The sequence below is a fragment of the Carassius auratus genome, chromosome 22, assembly GCF_003368295.1.
Source record: "Carassius auratus strain Wakin chromosome 22, ASM336829v1, whole genome shotgun sequence".
NCBI classification, from domain to species: domain Eukaryota; kingdom Metazoa; phylum Chordata; class Actinopteri; order Cypriniformes; family Cyprinidae; genus Carassius; species Carassius auratus.
In genome coordinates, this window is record NC_039264.1 from 32,553,472 (window position 1) to 32,575,409 (window position 21,938).

The 21,938-nt window shown below is 36.4% G+C and overlaps 1 protein-coding gene across 1 annotated transcript; it reads left to right on the forward strand.

Moving 5' to 3' along the window:
- The first annotated feature begins 4,474 nt into the window (after window positions 1-4,474).
- On the forward strand, window positions 4,475-6,434 carry LOC113040587 (major histocompatibility complex class I-related gene protein-like). Its single transcript, XM_026198890.1, has 4 exons — window positions 4,475-4,520; window positions 5,305-5,571; window positions 5,659-5,937; window positions 6,130-6,434. Exons 1-4 carry the CDS (start codon window positions 4,475-4,477, stop codon window positions 6,432-6,434), a joined length of 897 nt encoding a protein of 298 aa, XP_026054675.1.
- The last annotated feature ends 15,504 nt before the right edge of the window (window positions 6,435-21,938 follow it).

Sequence of the window (21,938 nt, forward strand, 5' to 3'; positions counted from 1 at the left end):
CATCCCAAAGAAGCACAAAGTCACTTTTACGGACTTTTAAATTAAATGTTTCCTCCTGGTGGAATGACCTGACCAACTCAATCCGAGCAGCTGAGTCCTTAGCCATCTTCAAGAATCGGCTTAAAACACATCTCTTCCATCTTTATTTGACCCTCTAGCTTTAACACTCAATATTCTAATTCTATTCTTTAAAAAATCTAACTACCTTTCTAATATTTTTGTATTCTATTTTCTTTTCATTTATAATGCAATTGTATATGTATGTGTGTGTGTATGTGTAAAGACCTCTAACTAGCTTGCTCTATTCTTTTATTTTTAATTTTTAATTCTATCTGTTTTCTTTATATTATATTATTTTAAATCCCATGCTAGGTGTACTATGTTAACCTAACTGAGACTTGTTATAGCACTTATATATGATTGCTCTTTTTGTTGTTTTTGATTGCTTCCACTGTCTTCATCTGTAAGTTGCTTTGGATAAAAGCGTCTGCTAAATGAATAAATGTAAATGTAAATGTAAATATGTATCTGAATACCTCTGTGCACCCTGTTAGCGCAGACAGAATACGTCATTAGCGCGTTCATGCACGCTGTGCAGACAGAGATAGAATGGCAGACAAACATCAACAACCCAGTCTCCGTTCCTGGTATTGTAGTAGTTTTAAAGTTTTCTCGCTGGTTTATAACACATGATGTAACACAGCGGTTCCCAATTCCAGTGCTCGCGCACATATTTTATGTCTCGCTTAGTTAACACACCAGATTCAGATGACCGACTCGAGCTACGTGAAGCAACTGTGTTCCAATCGATATGATCCCTACAAGGGGTTCATTGCTATTGTTCATAGAAGCTGTTCTTCATTTAACGATCAATGAAAAGAAAAAAAAAATAGATACAAATACAGATCTATAACTACTCTATTGGCTAAAAGCAGTGGTGGACGAAGTACACAAATCAAGTACTTGAGTAAAAGTACAGATACGTATAGTAAAATATTACTCCAGTAAAAGTAAAAGTACTCCTTTTTCAAATTTACTCAAGTGAAAGTACAAAAGTACTCGATTTTTTATGTACTTAAGTAAAAAAGTACTGAAAGATAGATGTTTGCAGTTTTATATAGGCTAACGTTACTTAATTTAATTTTATATTAGCACATATTTTTTTTATAATCCTACTGCTCAAAATACCTGGGATTTTTTCCAAAATAACCACTATATGGAGTCAAGATATATTTTTGTTGTTGATATGGACTACGCTGATAAAAGTGATGTTAACTGGGAAGCTTACACTGTGATGTACCTGAGAGAAAACAGAGATGACCATCTGATTTTCACCAGTAAGAACAAAGTATTTTAAAGTTTGTTGTTTTACAGAACATCACAGTTATATATGACATCCCTTATGAAACAAAAATATATTGCAGTATATTGGAAAATATCATGTAATATATTAGGCATATATTCTTATATATTTTTATTTTTTTCCAATATATTGCAATATGAAAGCGGCAATCATTTGTATATTTTTCAATATATTATATAATATATGTATCATCAATATATTATTAAATGTATTCAAATATATGATATATTAGAAAATAAAAAGGGAAAATAATATATTACAATATATCACAATATATTTTAAGAAATATATTGGTAAATATATTTTCCTTTCGTAAGGGATGATAATAAGGCCTGAAGTTAGGAAGAACATTTTAAGGAAAATATAATCATATTTTCATAATGATTTTTTCCTTCTCAAATCTTGTCTGTGGTGTAAAAACACCCCTGCCCAAACGGGGTGCATCTCTTCCCCACTTTGATAATTACTGTAGTTACCATGTTCTGAACATCACATCCTTTCTTTTGTATCTAGATGTAATCTCTCTCTCTCTCTCTCTTTATCTCTCTCTCTCTCTCTCTCTCTCTCTCTATATATATATATAGGTTGTTGAATAAAAATATTTGGGCATTTTTTATAAAAAATTACCTCAAGTTAGCACCAGCAAGCTTGTTAGCTGGACAGTTAGCATCAGCTAACAATATTTACTTATTTTCAGTACGGTTATGAATAAACATTCATGTCTGTCTACTCGTCTTGTTAATCCAAACAATATAACGTTACTGTTGATAAACAATATAAAAACAGACGTCACATAGGACATGCTAGCATTTTAATAAAACTGTTAATATTATGGCAGCGGGCAATTTGAACATGCACGAGTTATTTTATTTAATCTGTGTTAGTTTAATGTTTTTTGTTAGTTTGTTTGTTTGTTTTTACCTAAAACACAGAGACGCTGATTGATGTGTCTGCATCGTCTGCACTCGAGCATTTCAGTAGGCTTAAATATATCACACAGCGGATTTAGTTTCCAAACAACTGTCAATTTTGACCTAAATATGATTTTCAGTTACAATAATTAATCCTAAATTTCGACATTAATAACTTACTTTTAGCAACATCAGACGCACGCGCGCTCACAAGATCTCCCGGTTCTTACTTCTGGAGACTCGCACTAAACGGTTCATTTGAATCAGTGAGTGGTCGACTCCAGAACAGCTGCAATCGGATCATTCTAATTCATAAACGAATCGTTTGGTGCGATTCGCGAACCGATTTAAAAGTTTATTTTGAAAAGACTCAGTTCGTTCATGATTAATCAGACACCGCTTCTGCGTGTCGGAGCACGTGATATATTATAGGGAGTAACGACATGTTTTATGAAATGTAGTGAAGTAAAAAGTACGATTTTATGCTTTGGAATGTAGTGAAGTAAAAGTAAAAGTTACTCAAAATAAAACTACTCCAGTAAAGTACAGATACTTGAAAAATTTACTTAAGTACAGTAACGAAGTAAAGCTACTCCGTTACTGTCCACCACTGGCTAAAAGTGATGTCATGCCTACACAGATCTTGAATACATGCAAAAATTAGAGAGCCAACAAAATATTAGCAACTGATTATGTTGTAGTCAATGTAGACTATAAAGTGTAAACTATCAAGTGTCTGAAAGTCAAAGTTAAAAACAAACCAGAAAGGTAAAAACAAACCAGACATTACATTAGTGTAAATAAAAAAGATGTTTTAAGCTTAATCCTTAATTTCACACTGAAACTAATGTTGTTGGGTGTCTGAGCTTCATATTTATTTAATATATTAATTCTTCTTCCATTAGTTTTCAAACAAGCCCAGAATTTATTTAAATTTAATTAATTCCTTCAAAAACAAAAGTAATCCTGTGTTTTCAGCGGCTCAGATTTTGTGAGTAAATGATGACTGCTATGTTCATTATAACATCCAACAACGAAACACTTCAATCACTTAATATGAGACATTCTTGTTTACACCTGCTCCAGGAAAATCCCAGCAGTGTTGCCAGATTGGATGGACGATTTACAGCCCAAAAAGCTCTCAAAAACCTGCCCATTACAACAAGAAACATGTTAAAATAATGTGATAAAATATTGCCATGTCAATCAAGGTTACTAAGGAACATTTTTACCTCTCTAAAGCAAAATAATGATGACAAAATAATATAAATAAATAGATTCATTTTCCAGGTAAAAGGATAAAATAAGAGCAAATACATTAAAGAGAATCAAACTCAAACCTGTCCAATCTGGCAACACTGAATGCCAGTGTCAGTCACTTGTGTTTGTATTTCTCCAGGAAAGACTCAACATGTAATAAAAATGGAGAGACTCTTGAACACCAGAGTGAGAAAACTTTATTGATAAAGGCAGACAGACAGAAACAAATATCCAGTGTAAGCAAAGCAATCTTTGTTAATCTGCAGTATCTATCATTTAGGATCACAATCACTTGAAAATATTCTGACAAAACTAATATCTTCAGTTGTATTTGAAACAGTAATGGTATTTAAAGCCAGATGCAGTTATGAACAGAATCACCGAGAGTTTGATGATCGTTCTGTGTCGAAACACGTGTAAATCACTTCAGTCACTTCAGATTCCTGTAACAGTAAATATAAATAATTAATATTACATAAATAACAAAAACGTCCTGCAGATTCATCAAGAGGATTAATAAGACATTGGACCAGAGCAGCAAATGGAGTATTATGGGATAGAATCAGTGAATATTATGGGATAGAATCAGTTTTTCTTCAATTGAATTATCTAATGGAGAATTTCTGTGTCTTTTATGTTTTATGACTTTTATTATTAAATTTTTGTATAAAAGATAAAAAATAAAACCAAGCAACATGATTTACTGTTGAAAGCATAAAACTTGTAAAATATAATATACAGCTCACTGCCAAATAAGTGTAATGAGTAAATAATAATACATAAATGTAAATTTCACTGAAACAACACAGAGACTCTAACCTTCATCAGTTCAGTGTGTTTGTAGAGTTTTACAGCAGCTTGAGTCTCGTCTTCATGAACTGTAATAACATATGTTCATCAAAATATATTTGAGAGTGAAATGCATGGATTTTTATCCAAAATGAGGTTCATCATTTTCTTCATCTACATAACTTTGGTTTACTCAGGTGAGATTCATTTCATAACGTCATTTAAAGGTTTAATTCTCTGTTAGCTACGTGGCATTAACAAGGAAAGAGAGATTTCTCTGTCAGCAAAGTCTTAAGCTAATTCTACGTGTTAAACCCTGTGTTGGTTCAGTTTTATTAATATGCTGAATAAGTTTAAATTTTTTATGTTTAGTTTTCATGTTGATTATGGTTTATTTTTAATAATTTTGTTTTGTGATTTTGTCATTAGTTGTTTTTATTTTATTTTATGTTTTTTTTTTTAAATATTGTTTTACAGTTTATATAAATATTGCTTTTAGTTTTTATGTCCAGTTCTTAATGTTAAGGTGAGGAAACTTTATTAATCCATATAAGGGGAAACTTATTTGCCAACATAAGACATTAAAAACGACACAATAAGCTTCACAATAAATCCATCAACTACTCATCAAGTTTCACATTGTGTGGATGTCTTTTATAGTCAAAAATAAAATAATAATCATTTTTAAATTTTGTTTCCACAATAACCTCAAGAGATTTATGAATAATCCAATAACTGAACCTGCCTTTCTTATAATTTTATTAATCATATTGTCATCATCTTCTCCCCAGCATAGAACTGCATAAAACAGAACACTGGCCAGAATTCCCTGATAGAGAAGCTTTCTTTGTTTTCCAGGCAATATTTCCAGTTTAGATTCAATTTAATTTATATTTTATCCATCATTCATTTAGTTTTATTTTAGCTTTATTTTTAATTAACCTAATTGTGATCGAGAGCTTTATGTCTTTATTTGTTCAGAGTCGCACACCTTCACCACACTTTACACTGAAATAAATGGACTGGCGATTGCAGGAATCCCAGAGTTTTCTTCTGTAACTACTCTGGATGGACGACAGATTGATTATTATGACAGTGAGATAAAGAAGCTGATTCCCAGACAGGACTGGATTAAGGAGTTTATGTCTGGAGACAGATTTAAAGAATACACTGAGATCAGAGAACGAGTACAGCAGACCAACAAAATCAACATTACGTTTCTAATGCAGCAATTCAGTCATTCATATGGTGAGTTAAAATACTTTATAATACAGTTTCAAATGTCAAAGATATACATTAAACAGGAGTAGATCTTATGGCACCTTTTCTCTTCAGGTGTTCACACGTATCAGAGGATGTATGGATGTGAATGGGATTATCAGACTGGAGCTTCACAAGGTTTTGATCAGCACGGTTATGATGGAGAGGATTATGTGGCACTAGATGTGAAGGAGCTCAGATACATCACACCTGTACAGCAGGGAGTAATAACAACAGAGAAGTGGAATAATGACAGAGCACAGCTTGAATTACTCAGACAATACTACCAAAATGAGTGTGTTAACTGGTTACAATATTTCTTGATGTTAAGAAAAGTGGATTTAGAGAGAAGAGGTAACTCATCTTTCAGAAATGTAATTTGTTGAACAAGTTGACAATGTTTTATTATAGAGTCATTCGTGCTTCTTGTTTTTTTGTTGTTGTTGTCATGAATTGCTTCATTTAAACACAATTTAGATGCATTTATTCAACTGATCTGATTTGAAGAAGTAATATTTTTTCATATTTATCTCAATCTTTTTTTAGCTCCTGAAGTGTCTCTGTTACAGAGAGATCCCTCTTCTCCAGTGGTTCTGTGTCATGCCACAGGTTTTTACCCATCAGGACTAACTATCACCTGGTTAAAAAATGGACAGGATCATGATGAGGGTGTGGATCTTGGAGAGCTACTACAAAATGAAGATGGGACCTTCCTGAAGACTTCTACCCTCTATATTCAACCAGAAGAGTGGGAGAAGAACCAGTTTGTTTGTGAGGTAGAGCACATGGGAAGGACCTACCTGAAGATTCTGACTGAGGATGAGATCAAGAGTAACACCAGTAAGTTTTAATAGTCTAATTGTTTTCACACCTTTTTTGAAAGCTTGTTCATTCATATTATTTTCAAGTAGATGATGAGGTCAATAAATACAACCAAAACCAAACTGAATAAAATGCTTAATGATATAGATGATTTTGTAATATTTAAGGGAGATATGAATGCTGCTGCAAGTGCAACAAACAATAAGATGGGAATAACTTAAAGTGTTAACTTGTGGCAAAACTAAAATTTGTCAATTAACCAGTTATTTACACAAAGCCACTATGCCACTGTCTGTATTTTCCCCATTGTATCTATATATAGCAAAACTATTTCTGGATTTTATTTTAAATCGAGTTGTGTTGCACCACTTCATTTTAAACACCGATTAACAAATTGGGGAATCTGTGATTAAAACCTCCATCTACAATGATTACCTCTGCCATCATGGATTTGACACTCTAATTCAACAGCAACAAAGTTAATATGTATAAATAGTATGTATTTATTTTTCGACAAAGGTTGATCAAATGACTGATCAAACAAGCAATCAAAACTTTGAGGCAGGGCATACAGATTTAATTATTTTGGAAATATATTTAACACAAATTAAGATATTTCTGATGAAATCCAAGAGCTTTCTGAACCTCCATGACAGCAAAGGTCATCCCATGATCAACACACAGAAATGTAGTAAGGGCATTGTTAAAATAGTCCATGTGGCATCAATGGTTCAACAGTAATATTATGAAGCCACGAGAATACTTTTTGTGCAAACAAAATAAATAAATAAATAAAAATAAAATAACTTTATCCAACATTTCTTCTACTCTGCATCACCCCATGGTGCCATTTTGGAGAGTGCACAGCAAAATCTTCAGTGTTAATTTAACACTCTGAGTGTGGACTCATATAAACACTGAAGCATTGTTAAAAGTAACACTGAAGCAGAGTTGAAGTTAATGAGATAATTAAGAAGTTAATTGAGTTATGATTGGGCATTATTGAAGACACCTGATGTTAACAAGCAGACTCACCAAACGAGAAAATCACAATTTGTGAGTCAACCACTGATCTATAATATAGAACTGGATTGCTCATGACGTCATGAAATTGAAGCCGCAGCGCCGCCATATTGGTAATCCCTAGTGTGCGAAAAAGTTCCATTGAATTAATAGGAATTTGTATGATTTTAATGAGAAAACATCACCTAACAAGTCAGTGTTTATAAATATGAAGTATCACTGTACATTATTACAATGCTAACACCCTAGGCATGTAAACGGTTATTTTTTAAATGTCGGGAATTTTCTCTACTTATTAAAAAGCTACGTTCATTACAGTAGTGAGCATCATGAACATGATAAACCCGATGGACACGACCTCAACACATATAACAAACTACAAAGTGTTCGTTCTGAAATCTGAATTTATTCAGAGAAATAACTGACTATATACAGTACGGATTTAAGAAATAAATACAAAGCTTTATTTCCCAGATAGTATTTTTTTTTAATTATAGAGAAATATTAACAACATAATTGTATAATTCATTGTAATATATTAAAATCCATTTCTGATACTAATACGTTTAATAATTCCTGAATAACTTTGTTCATAAAGAAATAAGCCATTTTTGTGTTTGATCAGTTACCTGTGTCGTCAGTGCGCAGCAGACACACCCACCAACATGATTTAAATATATCACTTATCCTGTCCCAAAAGACCGTAAACACTGCAGATAACATCTGAAGTAAATATTACTTTATTACACATAACATAAAAACGAGTCCCGTTTGACTGATCAGCTTCTAATCAAGTTATTTTAGGACAGCGGTTTGAATGTAACTCAATGGTGCTCTCTGCTGGTAGGGATTAGTAAGATGGCGGATCGAACACTTCTGGTGGCTTCACTGCCTGTTGGCAGTTTAGAACGCGATGAGCAATCCAGTTATATATATTGATCAGTGGTGTCACCATTATAGTGGTCAGTGTTTGCTTTAGTTGTGATCTTGAACTTTCAGCTGTTTACTTCAGATTTTGTGTTGCTGTGGTAACAGAATTATAACATACAGACCAGAACAAAGGCAATCATCTGTGCTATTGATTGTGGTTTGAACTAATTGTCATGTAGTGACCTGAATGCGTGAGTTCAGGTTTCTTTACTGTGTACATAAATTAAGTGGATAAAAAGATAGCAATCCAGCATTTTGGCATAATATGACATGTTTTTAAAAGTTATTTCTACATAAAGAAAGAGTTCTTTAGTTTAGAAACACAGACATCAAGAATCAGCGTGAGCATCACAACAACGGTGACCATCAAAAAAAGCATGTTGTAGCCAATAAAAACTCATCCATGGCTCCCATCATGCATTGCAGCATGAATAAATTATGAGCTGAACTGTCTTTTTAACTTTTTATTCTAACTATATTTTATTTTTGCAGTTTTTATGTGAATTTTTAGTATCTAGTTTTGTGATGTTCAGAGTAGATCTGTTTATCTGGATATGCTGTTTGTCACCGTTGTTGAGATTCATACGCTGATTCTTGTTATCTGTGTGTGCCTAAAATAAAGACTATAATAAAAAAATGTATAGAAAATGCAGATGCTTTCACTGTGGAATCTAAGCTGTTACAATCAATAATGGAAGTTTTATAGTTGTATTTATAGAAAACACTGTAAATTAGTTCAGTAACTGAGGTCAAACAATAATTGCATTAAAACATAATCATCATCACCCGATGACTTTTGCTCTTGGCTTGCCAAACAAATTTTAAAAGTAAAAAGCCACAAACCAAGATCCCAACTAAAGCAAACACTGACCACTATAATGGTGACACACAAATTGTGATTTTCTCGTTTGGTGAGTCTGCTTGTTAACATCAGGTGTCTTCAATAATGCTCAAACATAACCTGTAATTATCTCATTAACTTCAACTCTGCTTCAGTGTTACTTTAACACTGCTTCAGAGTTTATATGAGTCCACACTCAGAGTGTTAAATTAACACTGGAGATTTTGCTGTGTGTAAATAAGGCATTTAATGTCAGCTGCAGCATGAGCATTGTTTACCTGCAGGAAAGATGCACACGTCTTGATAATCTCCAAAATGGTGCTATAGGGTTACGCGGATGAGAAGGATTGTTGAAAAATTTGTTAGCTTTCTTTTCACACAAAAAGTATTCTTGTATCTTCCTAAAATTACAGTTTAACTGCTGATATCACATGGATTATTTTAACAATGCCTTTACAATATGTATTTTTGTGCCTTGATCATGCTGGACTTTTGACGTCTATGGAGGAATTTCATCAGAAATATCTTAATTTGTGTTCCAAAGATGAACAGAGGTCTTACAGGTTTCGAGCCACATGAGAGTGAGTAATATAACACAATAATACAATTGTATTTATTTATTTATTTTTTGGTGAGCTATCCCTTTAAATCCAGGCACTAGTCAGTTCAAAAACGTTTTACTCTGGACACTGAAAATGTGTTGGAGCTCTTAATTTTGGGCAGTTAAAGTGGGAAACACTGGGATTTAGTTATGGTAAACTGTTTGCAAGCTTTGTATTCTAATCACTGAACACATGCTGACATGCTTTTGACAGAAATCCAGTGTCCTTACGTAATTCAGCCAATCTTCTGCTATTAGTTTTCATACAGGCTCCGAATTAAACTATTCTTGATAATAGTGTTTATTGACTGAGCTGATCTCAGTTTGATGTTTTTATTCTTCAGAAGCTGTCCACTGTTGCGGTTTTACTGAAGCTGTGATCCGATTGGTCCTCTCTGCTCTGGTGGGCGTGGCTACTGTCTTTCTTCTGGTTTATGGCATCAGATCCAGCTAAACAAGATCAAACACATATTTCCAAATCAAGTACATGCCTGATGTCATTTCTTAACTGCTTTTGTATACATGCATGTCATTTAAAAGGGCTAGTTCACACACAAAAAAAAAAAAAAAAAAAACGTTATACTCACCGTCAAGGTTTTCTAGGTGCATATGACTTTCTTCCGATCCGATCAGTGTTATATTAAAAATTGATCCATGCACTTCCAAGCTTTATAATGTCATGGGCAGATATTTTTTTTCTTAAACTTTCCAAAAAGTAGTCAAATAAAGCCATAAATGCATCCACATTAAAAAGTGCCTCACATGGCTCCAGGGTGTGAATAAAGGCCTTGTGTAGTGAACTAATGCGTCTCTGAAGAAGAAAAAAAAATAGTGCATGTGAGTCTTGCAAAAATAAATTTAAAAAAAGCTACATTTCCTTACTTTATCAAAGGGAAAAAAAAATCCTCTTGGCTTATATCTAAATCCTCTGACATTTTTTCTTTACAAATCCTCGTTTAATGCTTCTAATTTGTGATTGTCATTTTGTTTTGATTTCTCTACATTGCGCTTCTGTATTTGTCACTAATCACTGGTGCTTACACTACGCATATGTCCTCGGAACAGTTTCCATCAATGACAGTTAGCAGAAGTGAGAGAAAGATGTTTTGAATATGGATATTTTCTTTATTCTTCCCCCGGTGCCATGTGAGCCATATTTTAATATTGATGAATGTGCTTTATTTGATGTATTAAAACATCTGCCCATGTTATTATAAAGCTTGGAAGAGCAAGAAAAAGTTTAAGATAACTCTGAATGGATTTATCTGAAAGAAGAAAGTCATATACACCTAGGATGCCTTGAGTGTGAGTACTTTTTGGACGAACTATCCCTTTAATTTACGGCTTTTATATGTTTGTCTTTTTCAGAAATTATTGAAATTTGAAGTGGAACACTGTTATTTACAGGTCCTTCATGTGTGTGTGTGTGTTTGTGTGTGTCTTGTGGTGTTTTGTGTGTGTGTGTGTGTGTGTGTGTGTCATGACTACTTGATTTAGCACTCTCTCTTTCAATATAAAAATCCAGTTTGAAAGGCTACATTGTTTATTTCCCTCAGATTCATAAACAGATTAATAAAGAGACACAGATCTCACTTTACTATGCTGTCCATTTGTCATCTGTATTTGCTTGCCTTTATCAATAAAGTTTTCTCATTCTGAGGTTCAAGAGTCTCTGCATGTTTTATTACAGTTGTTATGTTGAGGACAATAACAGCACATTTTAATTTTGGGGTGAATTATAGAGATGTGATAGTGTGTTAAATAGATGCTAGGTTAGAGATGGGTTTTTAATCTCAATTTAAACTGACAGAGTGTGTCTAGATATAATAAACTGTCCAGAATTGAGAGACCATAGTGATGTTTTTAAACTAGAGTAAAGAGCTATTTTGCTCAGATTCACCAGAATAACAAAGTCAATCAAAGGCCAGAGATCTCATTATGAATTTATCAACTCCAATATTTCTCATCAAAACCAAATTTTCAAGTCTTATTTTCATAGCAAGAGACAGAAGGGTGGAATACTTCTCCATTGGTGGTCTGTGCGATCAGATCTTGTTGATATCCATTCATGAAAGATCGTCCATAGTGGTTGAAGTAAGTAGGATAATAATAATAAATAAAATAATTAAGTAAGTCTGTGTTGGCGCGGGTTTGAACACGTGCTAAAAGACAGTACGCCATGAAATGACAGTGATGAACCACCAAGCTACCGATCTACACTGGTTCAGCTCCAGATCTCTGGATTGAAGACAGGACTCTCGGCGTCACATTGTACAGCTGCTGAATCAAGGAAATGTGACTGTGTTAACTTGGGACCTGTGTTGACCTATTATTTAAATAAACCATAACAGAACCCTGACCACATTTTATGGTTTATGATGTTAAAGAACATTTCATGATGTATCAGACCACTGTACATTTGTAGCTACTGTAGTTTAATTATAAACGCTATCGCTAACTTATATTTGCCATAGTAAAAACATGGTATATTTTCTTTAGAGGCTTCTGATGTCTCATTACATGAATGTAAGTTAATGTTGTTTCCACGTTGCCATTATTTTCTCGTAGCATTACTTTGTAAACGTGACTAGATTTGAATGAAGTGTCTGAATGAATGAAGTGTAGGTCTTTACATTTGTTGGTCTTCACACAAGGAGGGATGAATGCTTCTGTTGATGGCTTACTTAGCAAAGCCAATAGCCCATAGCAGAGCAACTGCTCAAATCAAAGCTACAGTTCAATTATTTATTTATTTAAAGATGATTAATATTCACTGCTATTCTCATAGCGAAATAACTAAACGGTGATTTTTACTGTGTTATCAAGTTTGAATTTCCGACCAAACTCACTCTTATTTTAGTAAAATCCTCTATATTTTTTTATTTGCTTTACGAAGTTATTGGTCCATAGAAAAATCCTTTCATTCAAGATAATTTTGTGTTGCTGCAGAATAGTAATCATTTCATATCTGAATGAAACAGTATTTTAGTGAAGCTTCATCAAACAACCAATTTTAATCTGTGAAAATCTCTGCTCTTCAGGATAGTTATAATGAAATTAAGATGATGAAAATTGAAGATTCAGACTGTGAACCCTGGTCGTACTGAAATAATGGATGATGATCTGTTTCAGGGAACATTTTTCAATGAAAACACTTTAATCACTCAAATCAATGGTCTGAAAACATCACTGTATATGATAATGTTCCTGAACAATGAAAACTGGATCTCTGACCATCACAAACATCTCAACTCAACATGCAGGAAGATATATACTATTTACAATGGGATCAAAACAGTATGTAAAAGTTTCAGAGTTTCTGTCTATGGTGAGAAGTGATCATCTGTCCCTGTTTTTCAAAGTATTCTTGATATTAGTGTTTATTGACGGAGCTGATCTCAGTTTGATATTTTTATTCCTCAGACTCTGAACACTGTTGTGGTTTACTGAAGCTGTGATGCGATTGGTCCTCTCTGCTCTGGTGGGCGTGGCTACTGTCATTATTCTGGTTTATGACATCAGATCCAGAAAAGTTGAACAAGATAATCCACGTATTCACACATCAGAGGTCACAGCAGTGTTATAATCCATAGAGGTCAAATATGAATCATATTTTCATATCAGAGAATCATTTTTTACTCACAGTTCTAACTGATGATCTGTTCCAATTTCAGAAAGCCATCAGAGAAACTCAAAAAAAAAAAAAAAATGAAGAACAAATGAGCTGAAAACAGTTACAGGCGAGAGCAGAGTCAAACACTCTCAGGATCTCAAGATAAGAGGAAACTATTGCTTTAAAATACTTTTAACACTTTATGGGTCAGTTTATTTCTGTTGAAAATGATGTAATTGATCTACAGGAAGCTGAGGCCTACTGGAGCTCAAAGTGTGACGAATGAAAGAAACTGCTAGATGATCACGTGTATTAACACTTGTAGTTATTTTAGATGTTGGTCACTTAATTTTATTACAGAGGAGCTTCACATCAGCCTTTCAGTCATTTGAAGAGTTTGTCTTTTCATATTTATAGACTGAAAACTTTGAAGATGTTTCACCAATTTTGGTTCTGTTTGTGTTTGTGGCGTCTGACTGGTGAGTTTAAACGTGTTTTTATGACTTCAGTTGTTTCTGTTCTGATACTATGAAATATATGCTGTATATGTGTGTGTGTGTGTGCATGTGTGTGTGTGTGTGAAGCAAATTACAAACAGTAGGACAAATACAGTAAAAAAAATGCAAATGAAATTAACAATGCTTCAAAAAATCATAGGACTATATTAATTTAATGTAGATTTCAGTAGAATTTCAGTAGAATTCAAATTAGAAAAAATTACCAAATTGAAAAATCAAATGAATGAACATTGCCAACTTTTATATGAATTCTCATCAAGACTGGCATTTTGATAATATTTTGTGTATATTTGGCCATGTAAGTTGCAGAGAAATGAATTTGGATCACACCCTGTCCGAGAGGCTACTTTGTTTCTGAGTGCATTGAGTTTATTTCTGCAGCTCATTGCACTTAATAACATTAAGCATGTAACATGTATTTAACAGTAATGTGTCGAGTCAGTTCTCTGCTATCTAATCTAAAACACTAGGTGTGTGCTCTATGCAAACCGTTTAGTGTATGACATTGAAGTACCTCAAGATCGATTTCAATGCATTTTTCTGAAACTGTGTGTATTCTCATCGCTATCACTGTACTTTGACATCATACACCATTTAGTCTGTGATTCCCACTGTTTTATGGAGAGACAGCTAACATCTCATCATGTACCATCTTGATCAATTTTCCACTTGAAAGACAGGTTAGGCAGTTTTAATTTCTCTGTCCGGGCCTGGAAGACCGTGAATCTAAAAAATATGCTCGACGACAATCTGGGCAGTCTCTCTCGCGGAGGGGAGTTTAGAAAGCAGGACAAAACGGGCCGCCTTAGAAAACCGATCGATAACAGTGAGAATTACAGTATTTCCTCCTGAAGGAGGAAGCCCTGTAATAAAATCGAGAGCAATCTGAGACCATGGACGCGACTGAACAGGTAAAGGTCTGAGGAGACCCGCGGGAGGTCTGTTGCTGACCTTTGTCTGAGCGCAAACGGAACAGGATGCTACAAAACGACGGCTATCACGTTTCTCGAGTGGGCCTCCAGAATCTCTGCGAAACAGAGGCGATAGTACCTCTAACACCTCGATGCGCAAACAGCTTAGAGGAGTGACCCCACTGGAGAACTGCGCAACACGCGGAAGAGGGTACGAACAGTGATCCCCTGGGGCAGAGACGAGGCGTTATAGAATGGGCAAGGGCGCGCTTAACAATTCGTTCAATACCCCAGACAGCCACACCCACCACCAATCCTTGAGGCAGAATCCTCTCATCAGTGGGTTCGGATTCGGGAGAGGCGAACTGGCGAGAGAGCGCGTCAGGCTTTTGATGCTTGGAGCCGGGGCGGTAGGAAATAGTGAAATCAAAACGTGCAAAGAAAAGAGACCAGCGCGCCTGACGAGCGTTAAGTCTCTTAGCAGAACGGATATATTCAAGGTTACGATTGTCAGTCCAGACAATGAACGGAACTGAAGATCCCTCCAGCCAGTGACGCCACTCCCCTAAAGCAAGACGAATGGCCAAAAGCTCGCGGTTACCCAAATCGTAATTACGCTCGGATGGAGACAGGCGGTGTGAAAAGAACACGCAAGGGTGGATCCTCTCGTCAGCGGGTGACCGCTGGGAGAGGATAGCCCCCACTCCCACCTCCGAGGCGTCGACCTCCACAATAAATTGTCTAGACACGTCAGGAGAGATGAGAATAGGTGAGGAAGAAAACAAAAACTTGAGATGATCAAAAGCCTGTGCAACCTCACTCCAAACGAAACGAATCTTGATAGAAGTAAGCGTGGTGAGGGGAGCTGCCACCTAAAGTAAACTAAAGTAGACTAAAATAAACCGGTGATAGAAATTAGAACATCATTGACTAGAGCTTGAAAAACTGCGGGGGCGTTAACCAGGCCGAAGGGTAAAACCCGGTATTCAATGTGACCAAGCGGGGTATTAAAGGCGGTCTTCCACTCGTCTCCCTCTTTAATGCGAACAAGATGATAGGCATTGCAGAGGTCTAGTTTTGTGAAGAACTGCGCCCCCTGCAGGATCTCAAAGGCGGATGACATAAGTGGCAAGGGATAACGGTTCTTAACAGTTCTGTCATTTAAGCCTCTGTAATCAATGCAGGGGCGGGGAGAGAAGCCAGTAGTGCCAGGGAGAAGCTTGATCCTGCAATCATAGGGCCGGTGCAGAGGAAGAGAAGCGGCCCAGGAACGACTGAAAACCGCTCGCAAATCGAAGTACTCCTCAGGGACTCCTGACAAATCACCCAGCCCCTCCTGAAAAACAGAAACAGAAGACACGGGAGGAACAGCAGACATCAAACACTTAACATGACAAGAAAGATTCCATGAAAGGATGGAGCTCATAGGCCATTTAATTTGAGGATTATGCTCAACAAGCCAAGGCTGGCCCAAAACAACGGGGGTATTAGGGGAGTGAAAAACCAAAAAAGAAATAGTCTCACAGTGATTGCCGGAAATGGTGAGGCTCAAGGGGGCAGTAGCATGGCGAACCCTGGCGAGAACCGGAGTCTAAGAGGGCTTGACAGGAGGTGGAGGAGTTGGACCAGCAAAGGTGTACTGGAATGGTAGTGCGTGGGCATGACGGAGGGTCCAGAGAGGATGCGCTCACCATTAACCCTCTCTCTACTGGTGAGCTTTGGCTCAGTGTTTGTCAGAGCCACAGTAAAGGCAGAGCTGATTGACGATGTGGCGCTGGCACTCGGCAGCCGAGATGCGGATCCTGCCAAGCTACATGGGCTCTGGGACTCCCATCGAAGTGGAGGAAGAACTGGTCTCAGGAGGTATAAGGAGTGTGGGCACCGTGTTGCGAGCGCGTCGTCGCACCTCGAAACGCTTCTCAATGTGCAGCGCCAAGTCGATGAGGGAGTCGAGGCGTGAAGGAGTCTCGTGGGCCAGAACCTCATCCTTGATCTCAGCATTGAGACCCTCGATGAAACACGCCACGAGCGCAGGCTCATTTGATCCACAGGTGGTGGAGAGAGTACGGAACTCCACGGAAAAATCCGCGACCGAACGCCTTCCCTGGCGGAGGGTGGACAGCACGCGTGAGGCCTCGGGACCATGAATGGATCGGTCAAAAACCCGTAACATCTCCTCCTTAAAACGGGTGTACTGGCTAACACAGTCTCCATCAGCATGCCAAACGGCCGTTCCCCACTCACGAACCCCTCCCCTTGAGCAGAGAGATGATGTAGGCGATACGAGTGTGATCCTGGGCATAGCTGATAGGCTGAAGCGAGAAAACAACCTCACAATGGGTTAGAAAAGACATACACTCAGATATCAAGATATCAAGTTTGTCTGTTTTTACTGACACATGCTGTTGCACATAACAGGGAATTTGATAAACCATGCAGCAAAACACCAAGATTAAGCTTTAACCGATGACAAACTCTGTTTTTCAGGTGTGCTGGGTTTTACAATTGAAATATAAGTGATGAAGGAAAGTTCAGTCACTGAATAGTATTTTAGTGAAGCTTTATCAAATGAATTTAAATCTTATTCTGTTTTAATCTGTTCTTCAGGTGTGTTTGGTGATGAAGTGGAGTCAGTAACAGCGATAGAGGGACATGAGGTCACTATAAACTCTGGTCTTACTGAAATGAAGGATGATGATGTGATTCAGTGGAGGTTTGGAAATGAAAACACTTTAATAGCTGAAATCAATAAACGGACTGACAGCATGACTGTATAATATGGTGTTCTTGATGGAAGATTCAGAAACAGACTGAAGCTGAACAATCAAACTGGATCTCTGACTATCACAAACATCACAACTCAACATGCTGGACGTTATAAACTGCAGATCAACAATGTGAGGAATTATTTCCTTCTCATTGTGAATGGTAAGTTGGTTTCATGTGTTCTGTATTTTAATCAGCACAAAGATACAATTAATAATCCAAATTTTCTGTTTATGTTCTGTATGTCTGATGATTCAGGAGACGAGTCGGTGTCAGTGAAAATTGGAAATTCAGTCACTCTAAACTCTGGTCTTACTCAAATTATGGAGGATGACAAGATTCAGTGGGAGTTTTTAGATGATGCAAGAATATGGTTGTCTGGATATGAATACATTTTAATAGCTGAAATCAATAAACGGCCAGACAGCATGATTATATATGATAATGCTCTTGATGGGAGATTCAGAGGCAGACTGAAGCTGGACAAACAAACTGGATCTCTTACCATCAGAAACACAATAATTCATCATGCTGGACCTTATAAACTGCAGACCAAATATATAAAGATCGATTTCTCTTTAACAGTCTATGGTGAGTTAAGAAAACATGTTTTCTCCTGTTATTTGATGACATTTCATTCATCATTTTGTTTCTTTTAGCTGTTTTACAATATTATTTAAGTTTTAAATTTGTAACTAAAAAAAGGTGACGTGACATTCAGCCAACTCTCTAACCCAGGGGTACCCAACCCTGTTCCTGGCGATCGACTGTCCTCCAAAGTTTGGCTCTAACCCTAATCAAACACACCTGCCTTTAATTTTTAAGTGAGCCTGAAGACTGTAATTAGTTGCTTCAGGTGTGTTTGATTAGGATTGGAGCTAAACTTTGTAGGACAGTCGATCGCCAGGAGCAGGGTTGAGCACCCCTGCTCTAACCATTAGGCCATTTGACTATGTAGTATAGTAAACCACTGTCAACAAGGGCGTAACTTTGGGTCTACCATTGGGGGGGGGGGGGGCTGGGGGTGTTAAACTCACAGCATATTTATTAATTAATTAATTTATTGAATAATTTTTTTGATAGAAATAGAGAAAATGAAAGGTCAATTGTATTATCATTGTGCATGAAATAAGACTCAAAAGTAGATAAAAAAAGTAAATGTGTTTGCATTTAGCCTATGTTAACATAAATTTCAGAAACTGAGTAAATACAAGTGTGGACTGACGTAACGTTAGTTGTGCTTTGATTCATTTTGTCACTTTGCAAACTCCATGCAAAAAAACTAAAAAAAAAAAAAAAAAAAAATAACAATAATCTCAAACTGAGCCAGAGGTGGTAAATTCCTAATAATGTACGTATTTTTTTTTAGGTATTTTAATAAGATAGATACCTAAAATACGTTGCGCATACAGCTCAACTAATGTGATCGGTATAAAGGTGTCTGAACAGCAAAACACATCCACTTGCACATATTTGACATATTATATCCTGCTATAGCTAAAAAATTGTGTGAAATTTTGAATAAAAAAGGAAATAAAAGCAGATCATCAGTCATTCAGCAATATTGTATGTGACAAGCACTGAATGACGCGTCTCCATGGGAACCATAAAGTGATACTATGATCAATAATGGTCGCCTTGAAATACCTTTAAACTTACGTGTGAAAAGGTTAAGTAAGGTTTACATTTAAACGTGTATTTGTTTTGTTTTGAGTATATGGTCAATATATAAAGGAATTAAAAAGATGGGCACAAAACCTGTTTGTCGCGCCCCACTTGTCATGTCTCTATACATAAAGTCGGCATCTAGTCATAGCTGGAGGCGTGGTGAGGGCGGAGTCAGCGTGGGGGAAAATACAGCGAACATTGTGTGTATTTGAATGACAAAAAATGCACATATTGAGCACTCATTCCCAGAGACACGTAGAACAATTGTAGTCTCTTTTAACTTTAATATTCATGTACACTAGTCCATATCGATATTTTATTCATTTTACAGCCAAATTCCGTGACATTCTGCTTTATATAGCCAGTTCCATTTTTGACTGGATTCCGCGATTCTATCCGTGTCATTTCGCAAACACACAGAGGGGGTGAATTTCTGAATGAAAGTGTAAAAGTTCTGACACAAAACTAAGTTGTTACATATCCTCCCGCTTTTTTAAGTGGGTAACCTATAAGGAAATCTTTGGCCTTTTCTTGCGGTATCACATAGACTACATCTCTTAGCATACGCGTTTTCATGCGAGTTTAGGTTCGACACTAGGCTACATAGTTTTGCTTCAGGTAGAATGATAAGGCTAATTATATATGCATGCCACTTTCTGAAACAACCTTACACAGTTTTGATAACGTTAATAATGAACACAATGTTAATATAGCCTGCCTGTAATGATATGTCGACTGCACACATACACAAGCTTAGTCTTGGGATTCCACAACTTCCCTTGATCATCAACACAACATTTTCATATTTCATATTTATTTTACTCTGAATGATGTGATGATATGGGGGGGGGGGGTTGTATTAGATGGATCTGATTTTTGAGGGGGTCATGACCCCGTAACCCCCATGCAAATTACGCATGATTGTCAATAAATTGAACAGTATTAATCTGATTATTCCTGTTTCTGTTGTTCTTCGTGTGTGTGTTTGGTGATACAGATGAAATATCAGTGATGGAGGGAGATTCACTCACTTTAAACTCTGATTTTATTGAAATGATGGATGATGATGAGTTTTGGAGGATTCGATCGAAGGTTTTGACTGATGATCAGATTGAGTGGAGGTTTTTAAAGACTTTAATAGCTAAAATCAATAGAAGTGTTAACACAAGCACCGTATACGAGTATGTTCTTGATGGGAGATTCAGAGACCGACTGAAGCTGGACAATCAAACTGGATCTCTGACCATCACAAACATCACACATGAAGATGCTGGAGATTATAAACTAAAGATAACTGGATCAAAACCGTCATCAATAACATTTAGAGTTTCTGTCTTTAGTAAGTAGTGATTGTTTTCCCTGTCCTTCACATATGCTTGATATTAGTGTTTATTGACTGAGCTGATCTCAGTTTGATGTTTTTATTCCTCAGAATCTGAACACTGTTGTGGTTCTACTGGAGCTGTGATCCTATTGGTCCTCTTTGCGCTGGTGGGCGTGGCTACTGTCATTCTTCTGGTTTATGACATCAGATCCTGAAGAGCTGAACAAGATCAACCACATATTCACACCTCAGGGAACATGACTGATGATGTTATTTCTCACAAATTACAGTGTATTCATATTTGTGAGATTTGTTAAATGAATGCTATATATGTTCATTTTTTTCAACAAAGTACAGAAGTCTAAAGCAGAATGTGATATTCAAAGGTCCTTCAAGTGTGTTTTATTCTTCTGGTGTTTTTTTTCATAATACTGATGATTATTTGAGCTTGTGCTATATCAGTGATCCTCAAATCTGGCTCGCGAGATCCAGTTTCCTGCAGAGTTTGGCTCAGACTCTAATTAAACACACCTGCCTGTGATTTTCTAATGATGCTGAAGACACTGATTAGCAAACTCTGCGTGTTTGATTAGGGTTAGAGCTAAACTTCGCAGGAAAGTGGATCTCGCGAGCCAGATTTGAGGATCACTGTGCTATATTGTTCACTGTCAGATTTGTAAAAAAAAAAAACTTCCACAAATCGAAAGTAACAGCAAAGTTGCTTTACAGTACAGTGCGTTTCCACTACAGCGTCAAATCTGAGCTCTGTACCGCTGGCAATGCTACAATGCCACTGCTTTGGGGCATGCCAAATTTAGGGCAGAGCACACCTCTTAAAGTAGTCATATGATGCGATTTCAAGTTTTCCTTTACAAGCTGTTTGTGCATATATACGTTCCCTAAAGTTGCAAATTCTAAAGTCTGAAACCCAAAGAGATATTCTTTATAAAAGTGAAACCCCCCTAGTAATAGTAATTGGTTGTTGCATGCTGTTTTTCCGCTCAATATTGATATAAAGTTGAGGAATGCCCAAACTTTTTGATGCTCTTGAACGCTTTAACACTCTATGCACCGCTTTCAGTCCCATGATACACCACGCATGCATTTAAATACATTCGGGAAACATCCCACAGCACAACAACCTGAGCCCAACTTCAGTCTACTTATCACTTTAACTTTAACTATCTTAGTATTCGGCGCCACTAGCCAGATCAATAAACAAACACAGACCAGAAGAAATTAACTTCAGGCCAGGTGCGTGCACCCGATGAAACCGTCTATATTTCTCAGATTAGACACACAAATCTCTCTTTACTACTGAAGTCCATCTGTCATCAG